This window comes from Schistocerca gregaria, chromosome 3, assembly GCF_023897955.1.
Source record: "Schistocerca gregaria isolate iqSchGreg1 chromosome 3, iqSchGreg1.2, whole genome shotgun sequence".
Classification (NCBI taxonomy): Eukaryota; Metazoa; Arthropoda; class Insecta; order Orthoptera; family Acrididae; genus Schistocerca; species Schistocerca gregaria.
Genome location: NC_064922.1, coordinates 953,125,726 through 953,147,429, shown reverse-complemented (window position 1 = coordinate 953,147,429; position 21,704 = coordinate 953,125,726). Strand labels below are relative to the sequence as shown.

Sequence of the window (21,704 nt, the reverse complement as noted above, 5' to 3'; positions counted from 1 at the left end):
AGTTTAAGCGCTAACCTTACTCAATGACACCCGAACCGGTGCGCATTTTTTTTTTATATTTTTTTTTTGCGCTACGGTTCAGCATTTTTGAGGGCATCGTTTTACATAAAAAGCCATTCGAAAGCCAACATCGCACAAAATATTGTTTATTTAAGACGAACGATTTCAACAGTATTAGGTATCATCTTCAGGTCTTACAGTTTTTTTTAGTAGCACATGTTAATTTTAGGCTAACCTCATGCTCAAGATGTCAAGTGAATAAAACTATCTATATTATGAAGTTTATCATAGCCAAAATACACTGAAGCGCCAAAGAAACTGGTACATGCATCCGTATTCGAATACAGAGACATGTAACTCAAGACTCACGCATTAGGGACGCTATAGCCACCATTGTTGTGCCCCTCTCATCTCTTTCTTTCTCCTCTCCATCACAGCTTCGAATTTTACCATTCTATTTCTCTTCCTCTAACCTATCTATCTCTTATATATCTCTTTCACCCCATTCTATCGTCTTATGTCTCTGCTCGATGAGAATAACTCACAAGCTGCAAGAACATAACGAGAAAATTCCCAACTAGCAATCGGACTGACATTCACAAAAGAAAAGTATGTTTACTTTCATATACATAGTCATTACCATTATTATCATTATTATTCTTGATTGTTATAATTATTTTTTGATTGTTATAATTATCATTGTACTACTGTTATAATCTCTATTTTTGTCTTTAACATCAATACTGTATAATACGTTAAATGTTCTTAATGTTATTTAGTAACTGTAACTCGTTCAATCCGAGTATGCCTGGTTAGGTGTAAGAGAGGACCTGAAGGCCCTAATCTTGCCAGGTAAAATAAATGCATAAATAAATAAATAAATAAGCGGTCACAATACGGCGCTGCGATCGACAACGCCTGTGTAAAACGACAAGTATGTGGCGCAGTTGTTAGATCAGCAATTATATGCGTAGTACAGTTTCATTTTGAGAGGAATCTCAATTTTAACTCCATACATTTGAGAACGCTTTTGATCTTACCTCTCTAGGAAGGAGTAAACTCTCATGAACTAAAACTAGTTTGAAATGTGGGCCATAGTTTACTTGTTCCTCCTAGTTACTCACTCTAATACTTGTTCATAACACAGACCGTTTGATGAACTGCTTCAGCATTCTAACTCAACGAGTCCTGACCTCTGCTGCTTCATTCTTTAGTCCTTATTTCGACAAAGCTCCCTGGAAACCTTCATCGTAACTAGGTGACTCACACATAATCAATGAAACTTAAAGGTCACATTCTTGCCGGTCATTTTACAATAATAATTAAAAACAGGAGTTCTTGTGCTAGATAATTATCGCCCCGTTATGATGGAGCTGTAACGAGCGGTTAAGGTGGTTTACGTACAGAAAGACCAGTCGTCACCTTGAGCAAATAACTGTCTCACAACCGCAGTGTAGCGTTTTGTGAGAACAATGGCGTGTGTAGGTTACGGCGGGTTGTCTCTCGTGCACCCATGCAATAAACAGTTGGCCCTCAACTTTTCGGCATTTCCATGAGAAAATGAGACTTTTGCATGCAAATAAGTTATCATTAAACTAGAACTTATCACAGCATTATTGGATCGGTAGTTACGAGAATTTTGCCAGCCGTTGTTGGGAGTGTGGTAGTGTCCATGTGGAGGCATGTGACATGGCATAACAGTAAGGTTATCTGAGCTTCTTAAAACAAAAAACGTTGTTCACAGCAGTAGGTTTCACGGAAAACACACAAATATGAGAGTCAGCTGAAGCAATTAAAATATATTTGGTGAAAAAATAATCTATAGGATCGTAAAAAATAGTATAGGTCTAACTTGATAACACGTACAGTAAAAGTTAAAATGTCAAAGTTTTGCAAATAATTAAAACAATTCATGTCTATACTCCATCCAAAGACATATACGGGGTTACTTCCGTAAATCAATTAACAATATATACATGCCGTAAGTACGACCTTTCCTTGAAAATAATATTTCATAATATGATTATTATATAAATAACCAATAATTCAGTTCACGTTCAAAGTCTCTTCGCCATGAACCTATTGTGAAAGTACTATCTATGTTCGTGAGAGGTGGAGCATGATTATGCCAAAGGGAATTCCTATTTCCTTCCTTACAATGTTTGTTATGACCTTACTTTATTACTCACCAAGCCACTTGACAAAATGATCACTTGTCAATAAGAATTTTAACTTGAAATTCTTACGACTCTTTCGAAAGTACAAGTTTACGTTGACAAGCTTCTTGGAAGAAGACGGTGATAAATATAGTAAAAGGCATCACGACATTTTTCAGTAATATATTTTTCGTTTCTCTCTGTGCTGTGGTGCTTTCATACGCAAATTTGGAAGGGCTGTCGTATCGAGTACTTGATCAAATTTCTTGAACTAAGGTAGTGAGAGTACTAAGGAACGATTCATATGACTTTTTATAGCTGTGGTTTGCAGTTCCAGAGACCTTACCACAAATTTCAAAATTTTCCACCATCTATACCGTTCAGCTGATGTACGCAATTACAATGTCATCGCATGCCTCCAAATTTTTATTTCTCCCCTTCCCAAATTTCTTCTTGCTTTCCTATACTGCTTGTTCAGTGTGCAAATTGAGTAACATTAGGGATGCGCTACAAATCTGTCTCACTCCTTTCTCAACTACGTCTTCGCTTTCATTTCTTTCGATGTTATGTCTGTGGTCTGGTTTATGTCTAAGTTTGAAGAACCTTTCGCTTCTACATCTACATCTACATTTATACTCCGCAAGCCACTTCACAGTGTGTGGCGGAGGGCACTTTACGTGCCACTGTAATTAACTCCCTTTCCTGTTCCAGTCGCGTATGGTTCGGGGGAAGAACGACTGCCGGAAAGCCTCCGGCCGCGCTCGAATCTCTCTAATTTTACACTCGTGATCTCCTCGAGAAGTACAAGTAGGGGAAAACAATATATTCGGTACCTCATCCAGAAACCCTCCATCTCGAAAACCTGGACAGCAAGCTACACCGCAATGCAGAGCGCCTCTCTTGCAGAGTCTGCCACTTGAGTTTGTGGAACATCTCCGTAACGCTATCGCGCTTACCAAATAAACCTGTGACGAAACGCGCCGCTCTTCTTTGGATCTTCTCTGTCTCCTCTGTCAACACGACCTGGTACGGATCCCACACTGATGAGCAATACTCAAGTATAGGTCGAACGAGTGTTTTGTAAGCCACCTCCTTTGTTGATGGACTGCATTTTCTAAGGACTCTCCCAATGAATCTCAACCTGGTATCCGCCTTACCAACAGTTAATTTTATATGATGTTGTTGTTGTTGTTGTTGTTGTGGTCTTCAGTCCTGAGACTGATTTGATGCAGCTCTCAATGCTACTCTACCCTGTGCAAGTTTCTTTGTCTCCCAGTACCTACTGCAACCTAATCCTTCTGAATCTGCTTAGTGTATTCATCTCTTGGTCTCCCTCTACGATTTTTACCCTCCACGCTGCCCTCAAATACTAAACTGGTGATCCCTTGATGCCTCAGAGGATGTCCTACCAACCGATCTCTTCTTCTAGTCAAGTTGTGCCACAAATTTCTCTTCTCCCCAATCCTATTCAAAACCTCCTCATTAGTTATGTGATCTACCCATCTAATCTTCAGCATTCTTCTGTAGCACCACGTTTCGAAAGCTTCTATTCTCTTCTTGTCCAAACTATTTATCGTCCATGTTTCACTTCCATGCATGGCTACACTCCATACAAATACTTTCAGAAACGACTTCCTGACACGTAAACCTATACTTGATGTTAACAAATTTCTCTTCTTCAGAAACGTTTTTCTTGCCATTGCCAGTCTTCATTTGATATCCTCTCTACTTCGACCATCATCGGTTATTTTGCTTCCCAAATAGCAAAACTCCTTTACTACTTTACGTCTCTCATATCCTAATCTAATTTCCTCAGCATCACCCGATTTAATTCGACTACATTTCATTATACTTGTTTTGCTTTTGTTGATGTTCATCTTATATCCTCCTTTCAAGACACTATCCATTCCGTTTAACTGCTCTTCCATGTCCTTTGCTGTCTCTGACAGAATTACAATATCGTCGTTGATTCCACTTCAAATCGTTCCGTACGCATACTTCCAGATATTTTAGAGAAGTAATTGCTACCGGTGTTTGTTTCACTATCATATAATCATACAATAAAGGATCCTTATTTATATGTATTCGCAATACATTACATTTGTCTATGTTAAGGGTCAGTTGCCACTCGCTGCACCAAGTGCCTATCCGCTGCAGATGTTCCTGCATTTCGCTGCAATTTTCTAATGCTGCAACTTCTCTGTATACTACAGCATCATCCGCGAAAAGCCGCATGGGACTTCCGACACTATCTACTAGGTCATTAATGTATACACCTGTATTCCTGTATTTTCTTCCTGCTATCTTCAAAATTTCAAAGAGTGTAGTCCAGTAAATATTGTTATAAGTTTTCTCTAATCTGGAAATGCTGTAGACGTAGGTTTTGCTTTCTTCAACCTGTGTTATAAGATGAGTCGTTGATTGGCTCGTGTTTTTCTTCGTTTTTCCGGAACCCTTGCTGACTGGCCCCATGGTCGGGCCTCTATTTGTCTTTCACTGCTCGTAACGAAACTTAACTTTTACTGTTAACATACCTGAGAAGGAAATGATGGTGTTGACAGCCACGGGTTGCACAGGTTCCCCGTCGGTGGCGATGATGACGAGCGGGTGACCCTCGATGGTGAACTGTGCTGGGCAGACTGTGGCGAACGAGTTGATGAGGCGGAAGCGGTAGCGCCGGCCCGGGGTCATCGTGAAGGTCTCCAGCGGCGTGTTCGTCACGAAGCCCGTGTTGGGGTCCTGCGGCCAAGAGGCGCAGGGTTGGTTAGAGTGACAGAAAATTTCCGCTCTCGTGGTTTAGGCTTCCACTCCTGTCAGTGATTTTCGTGAACGATGGTGCGGCAGAAAATCAGTTCGAGGCAATACGTACGTAGTTCGTTTACATGCGGCAAAAATACCTAAAGTTTTTCGACAAAGAGATGCTCCCAGGCGACCATTATAGCGCACAGCTAACGCGCAACAGAAAATATTGAGAGTTCAAGACCTTCATGGTCCAGAGTGCAAACGTGTAAAATCTTACAAGGTACTGCCAATTTACGAGGGCTATTCGGAAAGTAGGTATTAAAATCCATGGAGAAGAAATAAAATCTTTGAGGTTCGCCGATAACATTGTAATTCTGTCAGAGACAGCAAAGGACTGGAAGAGCAGTTGAACGGAATGGATAGTGTCTTGAAAGGAGGATATAAGATGAACATCAAAAAAAGCAAAACGAGGATAATGGAATGTAGTCGAATTAAGTCGGATGATGCTGAGGGAATTAGATTAGGAAATGAGACACTTAACGTAGTAAAGGAGTTTTTCTATTTGGGGAGCAAAGTAGAGAAGTAGACAAGATATAAAATGTAGACTGGCAATGGCAAGGAAAGCGTTTCTGAAGAAGAGGAATTTGTTAACATCGAGTATACATTTAAGTGTCGGGAAGTCGTTTCTGAAAGTATTTGTATGGAGTGTAGCCATGTATGGAAGTGAGACATGGACAATAAATAGTTTAGACAAGAAGAGAATAGAAGCTTTCGAAATGTGGTGCTACAGAAGAAGGCTGAAGATTAGATGGATGGATCGCATAACTAATGAGTAAGTATTGAATAGAGTTGGGGAGAAGAGAAATTTGTGGCACAACTTGAATAGAAGAAGGGACCGGTTGGTAGGACATTTTCTGAGGATTCAAGGGATCACAAACTTAGTATTGGAGGACAGCGTGGAGGGTAAAAATCGTAGAGGGACACCAAGAGGTGAATACACTAAGCACATTCAGAACGATGTAGGTTGCAGTAACTACTGGGAGATGAAGAAGCTTGTACAGGATAGAATAGCATCAAACCAGTCTCAGGACTGAAGACCACAACAACAACAACAACAACATTCGGAAAGTAAGATCCGAAGAAGGAATCGCATAACAGTTATCTGGGCTGCATCATATCACGCGAAATCCCTCTTCAGTCCTTGGCGTGAGACACTATTTTTAGGCACCTTTGCGTGCTCACTGTGCGATTAGATCCGCGCGGGGATGGCCACACGGTTTCGGGCGGTATGTCACGGATTGCGCCGCCCCTCCCGCCGGAGGTTGCAGTCCTCCCTCGGGCAAGGGTGTGTGTTGTTCTTGGCGTAGTTTAAGTTGTGTGTAAGTCTAGGGACCGATGACCTCAGCAGTTTGGACCCTTGGGAATTTACACACATTTGAATTTGTGCGATTAGAACTGGAGAGAGTGACGTGACACGATCGACGGGAATACTAGAGACACTGCTCAAGACATCTGTGCAACGCTTCATCGGATTGTCACAGTGCTTTCAATTTCGCACCCGTTCGGAACTTACTTTCTGAATAGCTCTCGTAGATCGTCAGAAGCTTGGAAGAATTTATATATTGCACTTGGGACCGTGAAGGTTTTGAACTCTCAATTTCTTTTAATGCTGGTACTTGAAAAACATCGCATTTCAGTTGCCATCTTTATACGCAACAGCTTTCGATCTTCACATGTTTTAAGGTCAGTTGTAAGAGTTTACATGGCAATATTAAAAGTGTGACATCATATAACACGAAAGTTGTAGACTGCCTCCAACGAAAGGACGTAACCAGATTGTATAAAGTAAACAAGGATCAACAGTTTTAATATATTTTAGTACTGACGACAGTCATGCAAGATGTCTTTCAGGTTGTTTGCGATTATTAGTTTAATATTTCTATGTCAGCTGTTACACATGACCTTAAGATAGCTGAATATCATCTGAACATTAACGCCGGTTGTGTTTAAAATATTATTTATCAGCAGCTCTTCGATTGAAGTACGACGGCTTTTGTATTGGCAATGAACAGATTAAAATTTGAGACAAAACTTGTAAGAAATCTGTAGTTAACTAGCTTATTGAGCATGGGTTCTCTCTCGTACTCCTCTATCACACATATCTATATCTCACGTATATTTAACATATTTGACTCATATTTGTGCACAAATTTCATCTGTATCGAATTTCGCCCTACAGTTTCATCTGAATTCTAAGCAAAGTTTATTTCTGCCTGGGAAAAGAGTGTGCAGCATTATTGGCTCGCTACGGTTCTCAGTCTTCAGACCTGGTTGACGCATTGATCAGTAAAAGAAAAGAGACAGATGGTGCTTCATACTTTTGAAATATTCCAAGTCAGCTAAATACAGGAAAAAAATGCAGGTGGTTTTCGAACGTTTTTACTTGCCCCTTCTCATTCCTACCCCCTCCACTAGAAGTACAAGGGGTTCCTTACCCTCACAGTGTTTTTATAAAAATAGTAAGTCGTATATATACCAAATTTGGTTGAAATTTGTCCATATGTTTTTGAGTTATGTTGAATTACATAGTCATGGTGGTCGTCAGCTTCTCTGTCTGCGAGAAACAGTTTGTGACGCAGCCACATAGCAGCAGAAGTTGTAAAGTATTCCGGTGTTTCCGGCCACTCATTGTATACGTAAAAAAGACTTCTTTGCAAGAAAGTGAATCCAGGAGTGAAGAATTAGAAAATACATTTATGGAAGTAGAAGGTGATATGTATCAGGGTAGGACCATGAAAAGTCCCGAAAGTGAGAGGTACAGCAAGAGTAACTACCAAATATCCTCAATAAAGTAATTTCTATTCAAAATGGCAATAATAAATTTGTGCAGTTGTTTAGTCAGTTAACATCTGGCAATTTATAGCTCAAGTAGAAAAGACAGCATTAAGAGCCTTTCTTAAAATTAAGCAGTCTTTTTAGATTAAACGAGTCGGAACAGGGCAATTTTTAGCAATTTAACATTGGCGCTTCGTGATTTCATTAGAATAGACAACACTTAACCTTTTCAAGCACGTCTTTGGTTAAAGAAAAAGTTAAATATGAACATTTGTTTAACTAGTTAATATCTCTCAATTCAGGGCTCATGTGTCTGTTAAAATAGACCGGGTATAAAACCTTTCTGAAGCTGAACAAAGCTTAAACACATTAAAGAAAACAGTTTACCACGCACTCAATCATCATCATTTAAGACTGATTATGCCTTTCAGCGTTCAGTCTGGAGCATAGCCGCCTTATCAAATTCCTCGACGATCCACTATTCAGTGCTAACATTGGTGCCTCTTCTGATGTTAACCTATTACTACAAAATCATTCTTAACCGAATCCAGGTACCTTCTCCTTGGTCTGCCCCGACTCCTCCTACCCTCTACTGTTGAACCCATGAGTCTCTTGGGTAACCTTGCTTCTCCCACGCACTAGCTCACAATTAATCATCTTAATAGAACTGTCGTACTTTCCCTTCTGTGGTGCTATTTTTGGTGTCAGGACAGCCTTTCCTCAACTTCTGACAATCACTGCCTGCAATCACCAATATACAACTTCTGCTGCTGGGTGGCTGCTTTACAAACTGCTTCTCCAGACAAAGGACCTGATGATAATTGTGGCTGTCGTACAATACAGCTCTCAGTTGCACATATTACGGCTACAGCTTCTTATGCAACCAACAATGCAATCCCAGGCACCTGCCCCAGCTAACCGCCAAGACCAGCATAGCACACCTAGGCGGTTATGTCTGTAGCCGATCAGATTTTTTTTTTTACATTTTACTGGGCTATGTTATCCTTCATACTTGAAGGCATGTCTGTCATGTGATGTTATCATTGTAAACTCTTTTCGTAAAAAAACCGATGTTAGGGTGTGTAATTTCAGTGGCTCTTGTGTTAATCTTTGGTTTTCATTGCATTTTCTTCTATTCTGTTGTTTGTACAATACAGCGAGGGCGGCCAGTGACGGAAACCGATAGTGAATAAGTAATTTTACAAGACAGTATTGTGTCATGCATTTTTCCAGGAACATATAGGGTTATTCAGCTGCCCCTACCACCGGGATTATGCAACCCGCAACTCCCTCAAATACCCCTAGTTACACACCAAATGTTAGTCCTACAGAAAAAATGGACACGGCATTTTTGTAGGAAATTTAATACTGTCGAATTTTTAACCAGCATGCGTTTTCTATAAATGCCGCAGTTTTCGAATTATTCAAGAAAAACGTGTAAAAGTTACCTCCAAATACGTTTTTCTTGAATAACTCGAAAACTTTGGCCTCCTGCGAAAACGTATCCCGGAACAAAATTTAACTACATTAAAATTCCTACAAAACGACACTATTCATATTTTCTGTAGGACTATTAGTTTGCACACAGTGAGCTAGGGAACAGTAAATTCGTGCCAGTGGTATTTGAAGGATCCGCCCAGAGTGGCTGAGCGGTTCTAGGCGCTTCAGTCTGGAACCGCGCGACCGCTACGGTCGCAGGTTCGAATCCTGCCTCGGGCATGGATGTGTGTGATGTCCTTAGGTCAGTTAGGTTTAAGTAGTTCTAAGTTCTAGGGGACTGATGACCTCCGTTGTTAAGTACCATAGTGCTCAGAGCCATTTGAACAATTTTTGGTATTTGAAGGCGTTGCGGTCTGCATAAAGCTCAGTGACTGATGCAGCTGAATCCCCATGTATATGCTGTTACTGATGGCCTGAATAAAATCTTTGGAAATGGAAAGTATTTCACCCCGAAGTATCAGTCCGATATTTATGTAGCTTGGTGGAGATGTCAGCACATTCCGAACTCATGCTCATCATCAGTGTGAGGTTTGATTCCCAGAGGTTGTGGCAGAGAAGCAGACAGTCTCTGAATCTCACCTAGAGGGATTTCTTACCATTGCCGAAACCTATACTGTCTCAGTTCACGAAGATTGCTGGCAGGAGACTGGTATGAAAGTATACATATCTTCCCATCGCGCCCCACGCATGGTGAGTGGGTGACAAACCACGATACCGAGCAGCCCGGTTACGTATCCGTGCACTTGTTCTCGTGGAACTGATCGAACGGTTGTCGTCGTGTCGGACTGTAAGACAAGAGAAACACGCCCGCATCCCGGGAGAGGCGTGGGACGCGTTCGGTGCGTGGGGTACCTGGAACTGCCCCCTGCCGTTGATGAGCACGTTGTCCGGCTCCTGGCCGGGGTTGACGGCCAGCCGGCCGGGGAAGCGCTCGTTGGCGGACTCGTGCATCCAGTCGCTGATGAGCACCACGTGCGTGGTCAGGTCGTAATCGTAGAGGTGGCTGTTGGGGTCCTGCGACGGCGGCTGCCTCACCACGATGCTGCCGTACAGCCCGTCCAGCTTCTGCAGCCCTGTCGGCGAGAAACGGCAAGTTAGCACCTCTGGGCTTTGCAGGCGAAAGCGGAGAACGGTGGCAGAAATTAGGTTTTCACCTGGGTAGCGATGGAATATTGCCCGAATGTGGCTAGGAACAGAGTATCAAAGTAATAAGTTGCTAGTAGGAAATTAGACATTTGACTGTGTAAATCAACATACTGTTTTCGAGAAATTTAATGTTTATGGAATTAATCAACAACTACTTTGAATCAAAATTAACAAAAATAATGCAAAACGTGTTGCCGAATGATTCTGAAAACGGAGAAAATGTTTGTGACTGGACAGAAATCACGAATGAATTTTCTGCCCACTACTACCTCCTGCATGTGTGAATGGCCTCGCGATTGAAATTAGGTTTTCACCTGGGTAACGATGAAATATTGCCGGAGTGTGGCTAGGAACAGAGTATCAAAGCAATAAATTGCTTGTAGGAAATTAGACATATGACTGTGTAAATCAACGTACTATTTTCGAGAAATTTAATGTTTATGGAATTAATCAACAACTATTTTGAATCAAAATTAACAAAAATAATGCAAAACGTGTTGCCGAATTATTCTGAAAACGGAGAAAATGTTTGTGACTGGATAGAAATCACGAATGTATTTTATGCCCACTACTACCTCCTGTATGTGTGAATGGCCTCGCAATTGAAATTAGGTTTTCACGTGGGTAACGATGAAATATTGCCAGAGTGTGGCTAGGAACAGAGTATCAAAGTAACAAATTGCTTGTAGGAAATTAGACATTTGACTGTGTAAATCAACATACTGTTTTCGAAAAATTTTACGTTTATGGAATTAATAAACAACTAGTTTGAATCAAAATTAACAAAAATAATGCAAAACATGTTGCCGAATGATTCTGAAAACGGAGAAAATATTTGTGACTGGGTAGACATCACGAATGAATTTTCTGCCCGCTACTACCTCTTATATGTGTCAATGACCATGCACTTAATAGACATCGTACACGGTTGGTATTTTTTGGTAAATGATACAAATATTACAATCAATCAGGTCTGGAAGACAGCAACAGAAGAAACTATGGACAACGTTTTTTTTTTTTTTTTTTTTTTTTAAATAATAAGTACTACTGTGCAAATATTTTAGAAAAAAATAAAACAGAATATATCCAATTCTGTACGAGAAGTAGAATAACACAACGATTAATTTTGCAGTGAACACATAGTGTGTCGTGGGACAATCACTCTGTTTTTAAAATACACTCCTGGAAATGGAAAAAAGAACACATTGACACCGGTGTGTCAGACCCACCATACTTGCTCCGGACACTGCGAGAGGGCTGTACAAGCAATGATCACACGCACGGCACAGCGGACACACCAGGAACCGCGGTGTTGGCCGTCGAATGGCGCTAGCTGCGCAGCATTTGTGCACCGCCGCCGTCAGTGTTAGTCAGTTTGCCGTGGCATACGGAGCTCCATCGCAGTCTTTAACATTGGTAGCATGTCGCGACAGCGTGGACGTGAAAAGTATGTGCAGTTGACGGACTTTGAGCGAGGGCGTATAGTGGGCATGCGGGAGGCCGGGTGGACGTACCGCCGAATTGCTCAACACGTGGGGCGTTAGGTCTCCACAGTACATCGATGTTGTCGCCAGTGGTCGGCGGAAGGTGCACGTGCCCGTCGACCTGGGACCGGACCGCAGCGACGCACGGATGCACGCCAAGACCGTAGGATCCTACGCAGTGCCGTAGGGGACCGCACCGCCACTTCCCAGCAAATTAGGGACACTGTTGCTCCTGGGGTATCGGCGAGGACCATTCGCAACCGTCTCCATGAAGCTGGGCTACGGTCCCGCACACCGTTAGGCCGTCTTCCGCTCACGCCCCAACATCGTGCAGCCCGCCTCCAGTGGTGTCGCGACAGGCGTGAATGGAGGGAAGAATGGAAACGTGTCGTCTTCAGCGATGAGAGTCGCTTCTGCCTTGGTGCCAATGATGGTCGTATCATGGTGTGGGGAGCGATCTCCTACACTGGCCGTACACCTCTGGTGATCGTCGAGGGGACACTGAATAGTGCACGGTACATCCAAACCGTCATCGAACCCATCGTTCTACCATTCCTAGACCGGCAAGGGAATTTGCTGTTCCAACAGGACAATGCACGTCCGCATGTATCCCGTGCCACACAACGTGTTCTAGAAGGTGTAAGTCAACTACCCTGGTCAGCAAGATCTCCGGATCTGTCCCCCATTGAGCATGTTTGGGACTGGATGAAGCGTCGTCTCACGCGGTCTGCACGTCCAGCACGAACGCTGGTCCAACTGAGGCGCCAGGTGGAAATGGCATGGCAAGCCGTTCCACAGGACTACATCCAGCATCTCTACGATCGTCTCCATGGGAGAACAGCAGCCTGCATTGCTGCGAAAGGTGGATATACACTGTACTAGTGGCGACATTGTGCATGCTCTGTTGCCTGTGTCTATGTGCTTGTGGTTCTGTCAGTGTGATCATGTGATGTATCTGATCCCAGGAATGTGTCAATGAAGTTTCCCCTTCCTGGGACAATGAATTCACGGTGTTCTTATTTCAATTTCCAGGAGTGTAATTGAAAAGCCACGATCGCTTCAATATCATTTACTAGATGACCGGTTTCAGCACTCTGAAGGTGCCACCATCGGATCTGAAACGTGGATTAACATTTATAAAACCATATGGACATCAGTTATTAATGAGTGAGGGTGTTTTAGCAGTTGTTAATATAGCACGCTAACAGTGCCGACGATAAAACGGGCAGAAAACTATAAAATATCAGTCAGTAGGCTTATTCCTCACATGTACACATGTGATCTACAAAACATTTCAAATGAGTTTACAACAAGAAAAAATTTATCGGCAGATTCTTCAGAAAAAGGATCAATTTTTTTATTAAAAATGAAACTCCTCCAGCTGTACTTAAGATTTGATATGTATTTGGCTACTAGTTTCGACGTTGCGTCCACGCCATCTTCAGGTTCAAATGGTTGAAATGGCTCTGAGCACTATGGGACTTAACATCTCAGGTCATCAGTCCCCTAGAACTTAGAACTACATAAATGTAAGTAACCTAAGGGCATCAGACACATGCATGCCCGAGGCAGGATTCGAACCTGCGACCGTAGCGGTCTCTCGGTTCCAGACTGTAGCGCCTAGAACCGCTTGGTCACCAGCGGCCGGCCCATCTTCAGGCCCGTACACTTTGATGAAATCAGTTGTGTGTGGCTCAGTAACTGCCCGCCATCCATGTGGAGCACGTGTTGGTCTTACCGCGGTACTGAGCCACACACAACTGATTTCATCAAAGTGTACGGGCCTGAAGATGGCGTTGTCGCAACGTCGAAATTAGTAGCCAAATAAATATAAAATCTTAAGTACAGCTGGAGAAGTTACATTTTTAATAAAAAAATTATATCAGCTTGTCTCACCTTCATCCTATTTAAATATGGATGTACGAAGAAAAGGAACAATGTCGAATCACAACTATTTTCCAGAAACGGTTAGTGCAGAGTAACAGGAACCATCGTATCTAGTTTTAAAAGTACGTTATCAAGCTGAACTTTGATGTAGGACAGTGCAGTAGGTTCATGATATAACACAAGTGGCAACGTCTGTGAGCGATACAGTAACTGTTAACGAATGTTTCCTTTGACTCGATTTTAAGACCATTGGCTTCATTCAGTAGACAGGGCCTGGAAATTCATAATCGCCACCAAATGGATGTTTCCAGTGAGCGTTTTGTTGTGTATTGGATCGACAGCATTGACAGGTGAGAATTGTGGTCGAGAGATACGAACTGCTGCGGTATAAAATGCCAACTGATGCATATCGGCATAGAGCAGTTTACAAAAAGCAGGAAGAGATAGAGAGGGGGCTACGGTACAGTGGCGACGTAACTAGCGGGAAGGTAAAAATATGTGCAGTTAGAAAGATGATGGTGACGGTGAGATCCCGCTGTCGGTGGTAGCATACCTGTGTGGGCGTGCCAGAAGTGGGTGCCCGCGTTGCTTGCGGTGAACTGGTAGCGGAAGGTGTTGCCTTGCTGGATGGGGCACTGCGTGACGAAGGGCACGCCGTCAGAGTACTGCGAGCCCCGCTGCCACACGCCGTGCCAGTGGATCGTCACCTCCTGGCCGTCCATCGCGTTCTCCACGTCGATCACCACTTTGTCGTTCTCGCACACCTGCGGCCGCAGCAGACGCGAGCGTTACGCCAGGCGACAATTGGCCGTTTTACTGACTTACTGCGCCCGCATTTCTTCAATCAGACCACGCACCTCACTGCTTATACTAGAGACATGTGTGTGTTATGCATGACAGCTAAACACGATGAGTTGATGCAGTGCTGCATCACTTTGTATTGACAAGTATATTCGCCCAACTATTGTTAAGTGCATGCTTGATAGAGGATGCTTCTTACTGTAGCACATACCGGGTAATCAAAAAGTCAGTATAAAATTGAAAACTAATAAATCACGGAATAATGTAAATAGAGAGGTACAAATTGACACAGATGCTTGGAATGACATGCGGTTTTATTAGAACCAAAAAAATACAAACGTTCAAAAAATGTCCGACAGATGGCGCTTCATCTGATCAGAATAGCAATAATTAGCTTAACAAAGTAAGACAAAGCAAAGATGATGTTCTTTACACGAAATGCTCAATATGTTCACCATCATTCCTCAACAATAGCTGTAGTCGAGGAATAATGTTGTGAACAGCACTGTAAAGCGCATCCGGAGTTTACGGTGAGGCATTGGCGTCGGATGTTGTCTTTCAGCATCGCTAGAGATGTCAGTCGATCACGATACACTTGCGACTTCAGGTAACCCCAAAGCCAATAATCGCACGGACTGAGGTCTGGGGACCTGGGAGGCCAAGCATGACGAAAGTGGCGGCTGAGCACACGATCATCACGAAACGACTCACACAAGAGATCTGTCGGACATTTTGTGAATTTTTTTTTTCTAATAAAACCCCATGTCATTCCAAAGCATGTGTGTCAATTTTTACCTATCTACATTATTCCGTGGTTTATTAAGTTTTCAAATTTATACCGACATTTTGATCACCCGGTATTAACTGTTCACGGGTTGTGAGCAAAAAGGAATGGCACCTTAACACTAGTACAGTACACCTCTGAAATTGTCACGCAAAATGTATATCACAGTCATAGCCACTGACACTTTTTTTAAGCAATGAAGCTAAATTCCAGCATGTTATTATAATGCCAATATAAAGAGAACATAATGTGAGAAGATCATTCTAGTTGCAAAATGACAACAACAAAAAAACCAGTGAAGTGGTGGAAGTAATTATTCTTCTCCAAAATCATTCACGTATTTCCACAAACCTGTCACCTATGAGGACTGTTCTGAGTGCAATATAGCTCAATGTACATTGACTCAAATGTGGGTAATTGGTGAAGGCATCATTAGATGAATCTATCAATAAAATTCCGCGCTTAATTCTCAGATTTGACATTGTTTGGACAACAATATTATGAGCAACAGGACGGTTCCTGATAACAGTGGGTTATGTTCTCCAGTAACGACAGTTTCTTCCTTTCATGACCCATTCAGCTGTATTTTCTATCTGAGTACCTAAGGACTTCTCTGCAGATTAGACACTTTCAGCATAGTCAATATCTTCTCTGTAGAGGCATTTGATTAACAAAATAAAATGACCTACGTTTACTCATTAACTGTTTTTGAAATATGCATCACATTCACAACAAAAGGGTTCAGACACTGATAAACGAAAGTTACAAGTTGTACACAAGAGGGTCACGTTTACATTTCAATAATTATTTCTGTGCAAATTCATGACAATAAAGGGCTATCTCCTCTTAGATCACACACACTATTGAATTTCCATTGAAAACAGCCGCACCAGCTCGTCTGATAGCGCATCTTCAATTAAATAATAGAATTTAATGGGGTCATAGTAAACATGCCGTCCATACTAGAGTTAAATGCCTCCGTTAGAGATTTTGTTAGTCTGCTTCTTATCTCGCTCATTCGTACGATTGTGGTATTTTGGAGGTTGCGAGGTGTACATAGAATTCGCCCCCAAGGACAGTTCTTGCAGTTCTATAAGTAGATGTTCGTGTTATTAGAGGTATCATTCTACGAACATTTACCATTTCAGGTTGTTTATGACTTGTCTGACGATTCCCAGCGTCTGACGCAGTCCTTTTATCATTTCCCCTCTTCTTCTTTGTATGTGTTGTATGCCTGTTGCTAGTCCAACGTGGTAAGAATCCCACAAAGTCAAGCAGCATTATAGTACAGGCTATACAAGCATTTCGTAAAGCTTTCACAGACAAATGTAAATACTAAAGTGCCACAGCATTAAATTCGAATCTATAGCTCGTCCTTGATTCATCTTACATAGTGTTTCAGTTTCTTACCTTCCCATATTATTATTTCCTAATATTTGTATGATATTGCTGATTGAAGTTACTACCTTTTTAGGTTTCGTAAATTACACTATTTCGCAAATGAGCACATGTGACGAAGTGCCAGACTGGGACACAAACTGAGATTCCCGGCTCTCTACTGTCTTATTTCTTACAAATGTACAGAGTTCTCCTGTACTATAATCTACAGCTATTTACCAAAAATATCGTGGTTTATGGTACCTAGCATTCATCATAACGATATGCTTTCATCACAACCGTTGCAGAATCATTACGGTTCTTTTTAAGATATCGTTATTTACATATGTAATGAAGTGCTTTCATTCAGAGAGCTTCTCTACCATGCTATAGCCTGTGTACCAGATGATGGTGCTGTGTACTCTTTTGAGCAAAAACATTATGGTCACCTGCTTAATGGAGTGTTGATCTACCTTTGGACACTAGTACAGTAGGGATTATGCGTGGAGTGGATTCAAAAAGTTCTTAGTAGTTCTTCGGAGGTATGTTTCACCAGATGTCTATACTATGGTCACGCGTTTAGCATAAGTTGCAGGCCAGTGGTTTTTGGGCACAAAGCTGGCGCCTTATAGCATTCTAGATGTGTTTTATCGGTTTTGGATCGGGCAAGTTTTTATTGTCAAGACATAAACATGAGCTCGCGGTCAACTCCTGAAGCCACTGTAGTACGCTTCTGGTCTTAGTTATCCTGTTACCCTGCTGCAAGGCGCCGTTACTGCCAGGGTAGACATCGAGCATGAATGGACGGCAGCGGTCCACAATAAACCTCACTTACTTCATACCTGTCACTACCGCAGGTCCCATGTCAGCCATAGCACTATAGCGCCCCTACCGGCCTTTGTCTGCGCCGCTCTGCACGTTTCCAGCAGCTGGTCGCCTGGATAATGGCGTATCCGGACATCACAGTCGACAAGGTGCAGCGAGAAACGTGGTTTATTCGATCAGGGGACATATTTCTATCGATCCACGTTCCAGTTTCGAAGATCCTGTGCCTAGTGCAGTTGTGGTAGATGACGTCGCTGGGTCGACGTGGGAATAGGAAGGGATGGCGTGCTGTGCAGCCCCATGTTCACTACCGTGCACCGAAGCATGTGCTTCCAGACACTTGTGCCTTCACCGGTACTGTACTCGGCCGTCAGACCTGCCACAGAACATCGGCTACCGTGCTTGCTGCAGTGATTCCCCAGTCGTCTCTGCTTCGCGTTTTAGCCAACTGGCAATGCCTTCAAAAACCACGCGCGAGATTCTCATATCGTTTCGCTAGCTACGTGCAAACTATTATTCCTATAGAAGAAAATGAACAGACCTTTTTGTAGGGAATTTAATATAGTGAAATTTTGTAGTGTCGTTCGTAATTCGCTGGAGGCTACGGTTTTCGAGTTGCCAAGAAAAACCTATTTGAAGATTACTTTTGTACGTTTTTCTGGAAAACTACGTCGTCTACGGAAAATGTATCACAGTACAAAATTTAATTACATGAAATTTCCTTAAAAAACTGATGTTCATTTTCTCTTTAGGACTAATAGTTTGGACGTAGCGAGCGAGAGAATACGAAAATCTTTCATGTGGTACCGTATTTGAATGTGTTGCATGTTGCATAAAACCCATGGGTAGCGGCAGCTGAGTCATGCCGTAGAGTTTCCTTAATTCGTCGTGTGCCTGCAACGCCACCAGATGGCATTTTAAGTCACAGTGGGCAGTTGTCATAATGATTGGCTCATCGGTGAAAATGTATTGTTTAATCTTTACTTTATGGAAGATATTATATAATCACAGGAGCATGTAGCACTTGCATTTCAGAACAAATATGTATGTATTACTCTTTACTTTTTGTGCCGTCAATATACTGAAAGAGTTACAGTTGTTGCCAGTAGCAGGGTATGTTATTATGACCTGTTATGAGTTATTATCGAGAGTTCAGGCACCACACAAGAGTTTAAAGCTTTCCCACACTCTTCATGTCATCAGCTACAATAGAAGGCAGATCCTCATTTAAATTTTAAGAGGGCCTCTCGCCGGAGTCTGAAGCAGTCTCATGCCAGTGCCCTATCCGAAAAACTGGCAGAGAAAGTAAAAACAAAGAGCACTCCGTCTTCAGGCCACGAGTGGCCTACCGGGGCCATCCGACCGCCGTGTCATCCTCAATGGAGGAGCGTGGGGTCAGCACACCGCTCTCCCGGTCGTTACGATGGTATTCTTGACCGAAGCAGCTACTATTCGGTCGAGTAGCTCCTCAGTTGGCATCACGAGGCTGAGTGCTCCCCGAAAAATGGCAACAGCGCATAGCGGCGTGGGTGGTCACCCATCCAAATGCCGACCACCCCCGACAGCGCTTAACTTCGGTGATCTCACGGGAACCGGTGTACCCACTGCGGCAAGGCCGTTGCCTGGCAGAGAAAGTGAACATTTAAAATGTTTTGCCTACATTTCTTGGTATTCTTGTTGGCGTGCTTCCTTTTCTTGGACTTTGCTGCGTCACGAGTGAACTCGACGAATGTTGCGCCAACTGCAGCCTTCTTACGTGTGTCACAGAGAGGTGCGTGTAAACATTGGCTCTCACCGGCGGCTTGACTCGGAAATAATTACCGTTTCATAACCTCGCCGTAGACGAGCAATTAGGCTGCGTTTCTGTAAACCTTTCGAGCGACGAAGTCCTGAGTCACTACTCTGTTGCACGGTTTCCCCCGAGGACAGGAAATGTGCGATCATGGTCGCGTCGTCGTGTCGCTAACGACGGGAAGCCGTCTCTAATTAGGTAGAGGCGCGTGGCGCGGCGTGAGACTCACCTGTATGCTGGGTCCCGGCAGCATCCTGTTGACGGTGAGTATGCCCCGCTCGACGCCGTCGGCCAGGACGCATTGGCAGTGCGACCACACCGTGTTGGTGGCGTTGGGCGTGCACACCTGGCAGGCGCTGCAACACAAGCACATGCCGGGGGCAGGTGAGCCGGGTCCCCGCCAGCGAGCAGGCGCCCTCGGCGCAAAATACGCCGCTGGCCACTAAAAGTGCTACAGCAACAAGAAATGCACGTGATACACGGGCACTCATTGGACAAATATACTACACTGCAACTGACACCTGATTACATTTTCACGCAATTTGGGTGCATAGATCCTGAGAAATCAGTACCCACAACAATCACCTCTGGCCGTAATAACGGCCTTGACACGTCTGGGCACTGAGTCAAACAGAGCTTGGATGGCGTGTACAGGTACAGCTGCCCATGCAGCTTCAACACGATACCACAGTTCATCAAGAGTAGGGACTGGCGTATTATGACGAGCCAGTTGCTCGGCTACCATTGACCAGACGTTTTCGATTGGTGAGAGATCTGGAGAATGTGCTGGCCAGACCAGCAGTCGAACATTTTCTGTATCCAGAAAGGCCCGGACAGGACCTGCAACATGTGGTCGTGCATTATCCTCCTGAAATGTAGGGTTTCGCAGGGATCGAATGAAGGGTAGAGCCACGGGTCGTAACACATGTGAAATGTAACGTCCACTGTTCAAAGTGCCGTCAATGCGAGCAAGAGGTGACCGAGACGTGTAACCAATGGCATCCAATACCATCACGCCAGGTGATACGCCAATATGGCGATGACGAATACACCCTTCCAATGTGCGATGTCGCCAAACACGGATGCGACCATCATGATGTTGTAAACAGAACCTGGATTCATCTTAAAAATGAAGTTTTGCCATTCGTGCACCCAGGTTCGTCGTCGAGTACACTATCGCAGGCGCTCCTCCCTGTGATGCAGCGTCAGGGGTAACCGCAGCCATTGTCTTCGAGCTGATAGTCCATGCAGCTGCAAACGTCGTCGAACTGTTCGTGCAGATGGTTGTTGTCTTGCAAACGTCCCCATCTGTTGACTGAGGGATCGAGACGTGGCTGCACGATCCGTTACAGCCATGCGGATAAGATGCCTGTTATCTCGACTGCTAGTGATACGAGGTCGTTGGATTCCACCACGGCGTTACGTATTACCCTCCTGAACCCACCGATTCCATATTCTGCTAACAGTCATTGGATCTTGGCCAACGCGAGCAGCAATGTCGCGATACGATAAACCGCAATCGCGAGAGGCTACAATCCGACCTTTATCAAAGTCGGAAACGTGATGGCACGCATACTCCTCCTTACACGAGGCATCACAACAACGTTTCACCAGGCAACGCCGGTCAACTGCTGTTTGTGTATGAGAAATCGGTTGGAAATTTCCCTTTGTCAGCACGTTGTAGGTGTCGCCACCGGCGTCAACCTTGTGTGAATGCTTTGAAAAGCTAATCATTTGCATATCATAGCATCTTCTTCCTCTCGGTTAAATTTCGCGTCTGTGGCACGTCATCTTCGTGGTGTAGCAGTTTTAATGCTCAGTAGTGTAGACGTTTGAGACTTGTCACTGGAAGCGTATAGCTTCACTTGATTAATAACTATAGTTCAATAGTTGACTTTGGGCAAACAGACAAATAGAGAAACAATCTGTAGGTCTACTGATGCAAAATTCAGTTTTGTAGCCGTAGAGTGATTCTCGTAGACTCTGAACAACACTTTCTTGCTATACCAAAAGCTTGTTTATCTGTACTCTACCTACTGTGTAAATGTATCTATTGAAAAGAGAAAACAGCATTTGGTGCGCCAGAAGGTAAGGAGACATCGAGTGAAAAATATACGTGGAGAAGTTCTCCACTTCAAGAAACTGAGTGTTCTAAACCTCTATTGGGTACCAGATAGCACAAAATGCTGTCATCTTGGTTCAGTCCTAGGCTCTTAAGAGCCGATTGTACGGGCAGTTTGTGGTTGTTTGGAAGTTTTCGCACATTCATCTCGTCGAATACTAGCCAAACAATCCATCAATGTAGCGTTAAAACCGCATGTTATTAAACTTTAATTATGACAGTCAAAACAAGAAGGCATTAAAATAATGCAATA

General features: G+C 43.3%; 1 protein-coding gene across 1 annotated transcript in view; it reads right to left on the bottom strand.

The window, feature by feature from the left end:
* LOC126355925 (uncharacterized) overlaps positions 1 to 21,704 on the bottom strand; it is a 199,060-nt gene that overhangs the window by 39,468 nt on the left and 137,888 nt on the right. Inside the window, exons 3-6 of the mRNA XM_050006486.1 lie at positions 19,559 to 19,685; positions 14,304 to 14,514; positions 10,086 to 10,306; positions 4,691 to 4,895 (exon numbers count right to left, since the gene is read on the bottom strand). Coding sequence (XP_049862443.1) covers positions 4,691 to 4,895; positions 10,086 to 10,306; positions 14,304 to 14,514; positions 19,559 to 19,685 — 764 coding nt within the window. The remainder of the gene's footprint in view (positions 1 to 4,690; positions 4,896 to 10,085; positions 10,307 to 14,303; positions 14,515 to 19,558; positions 19,686 to 21,704) is intronic.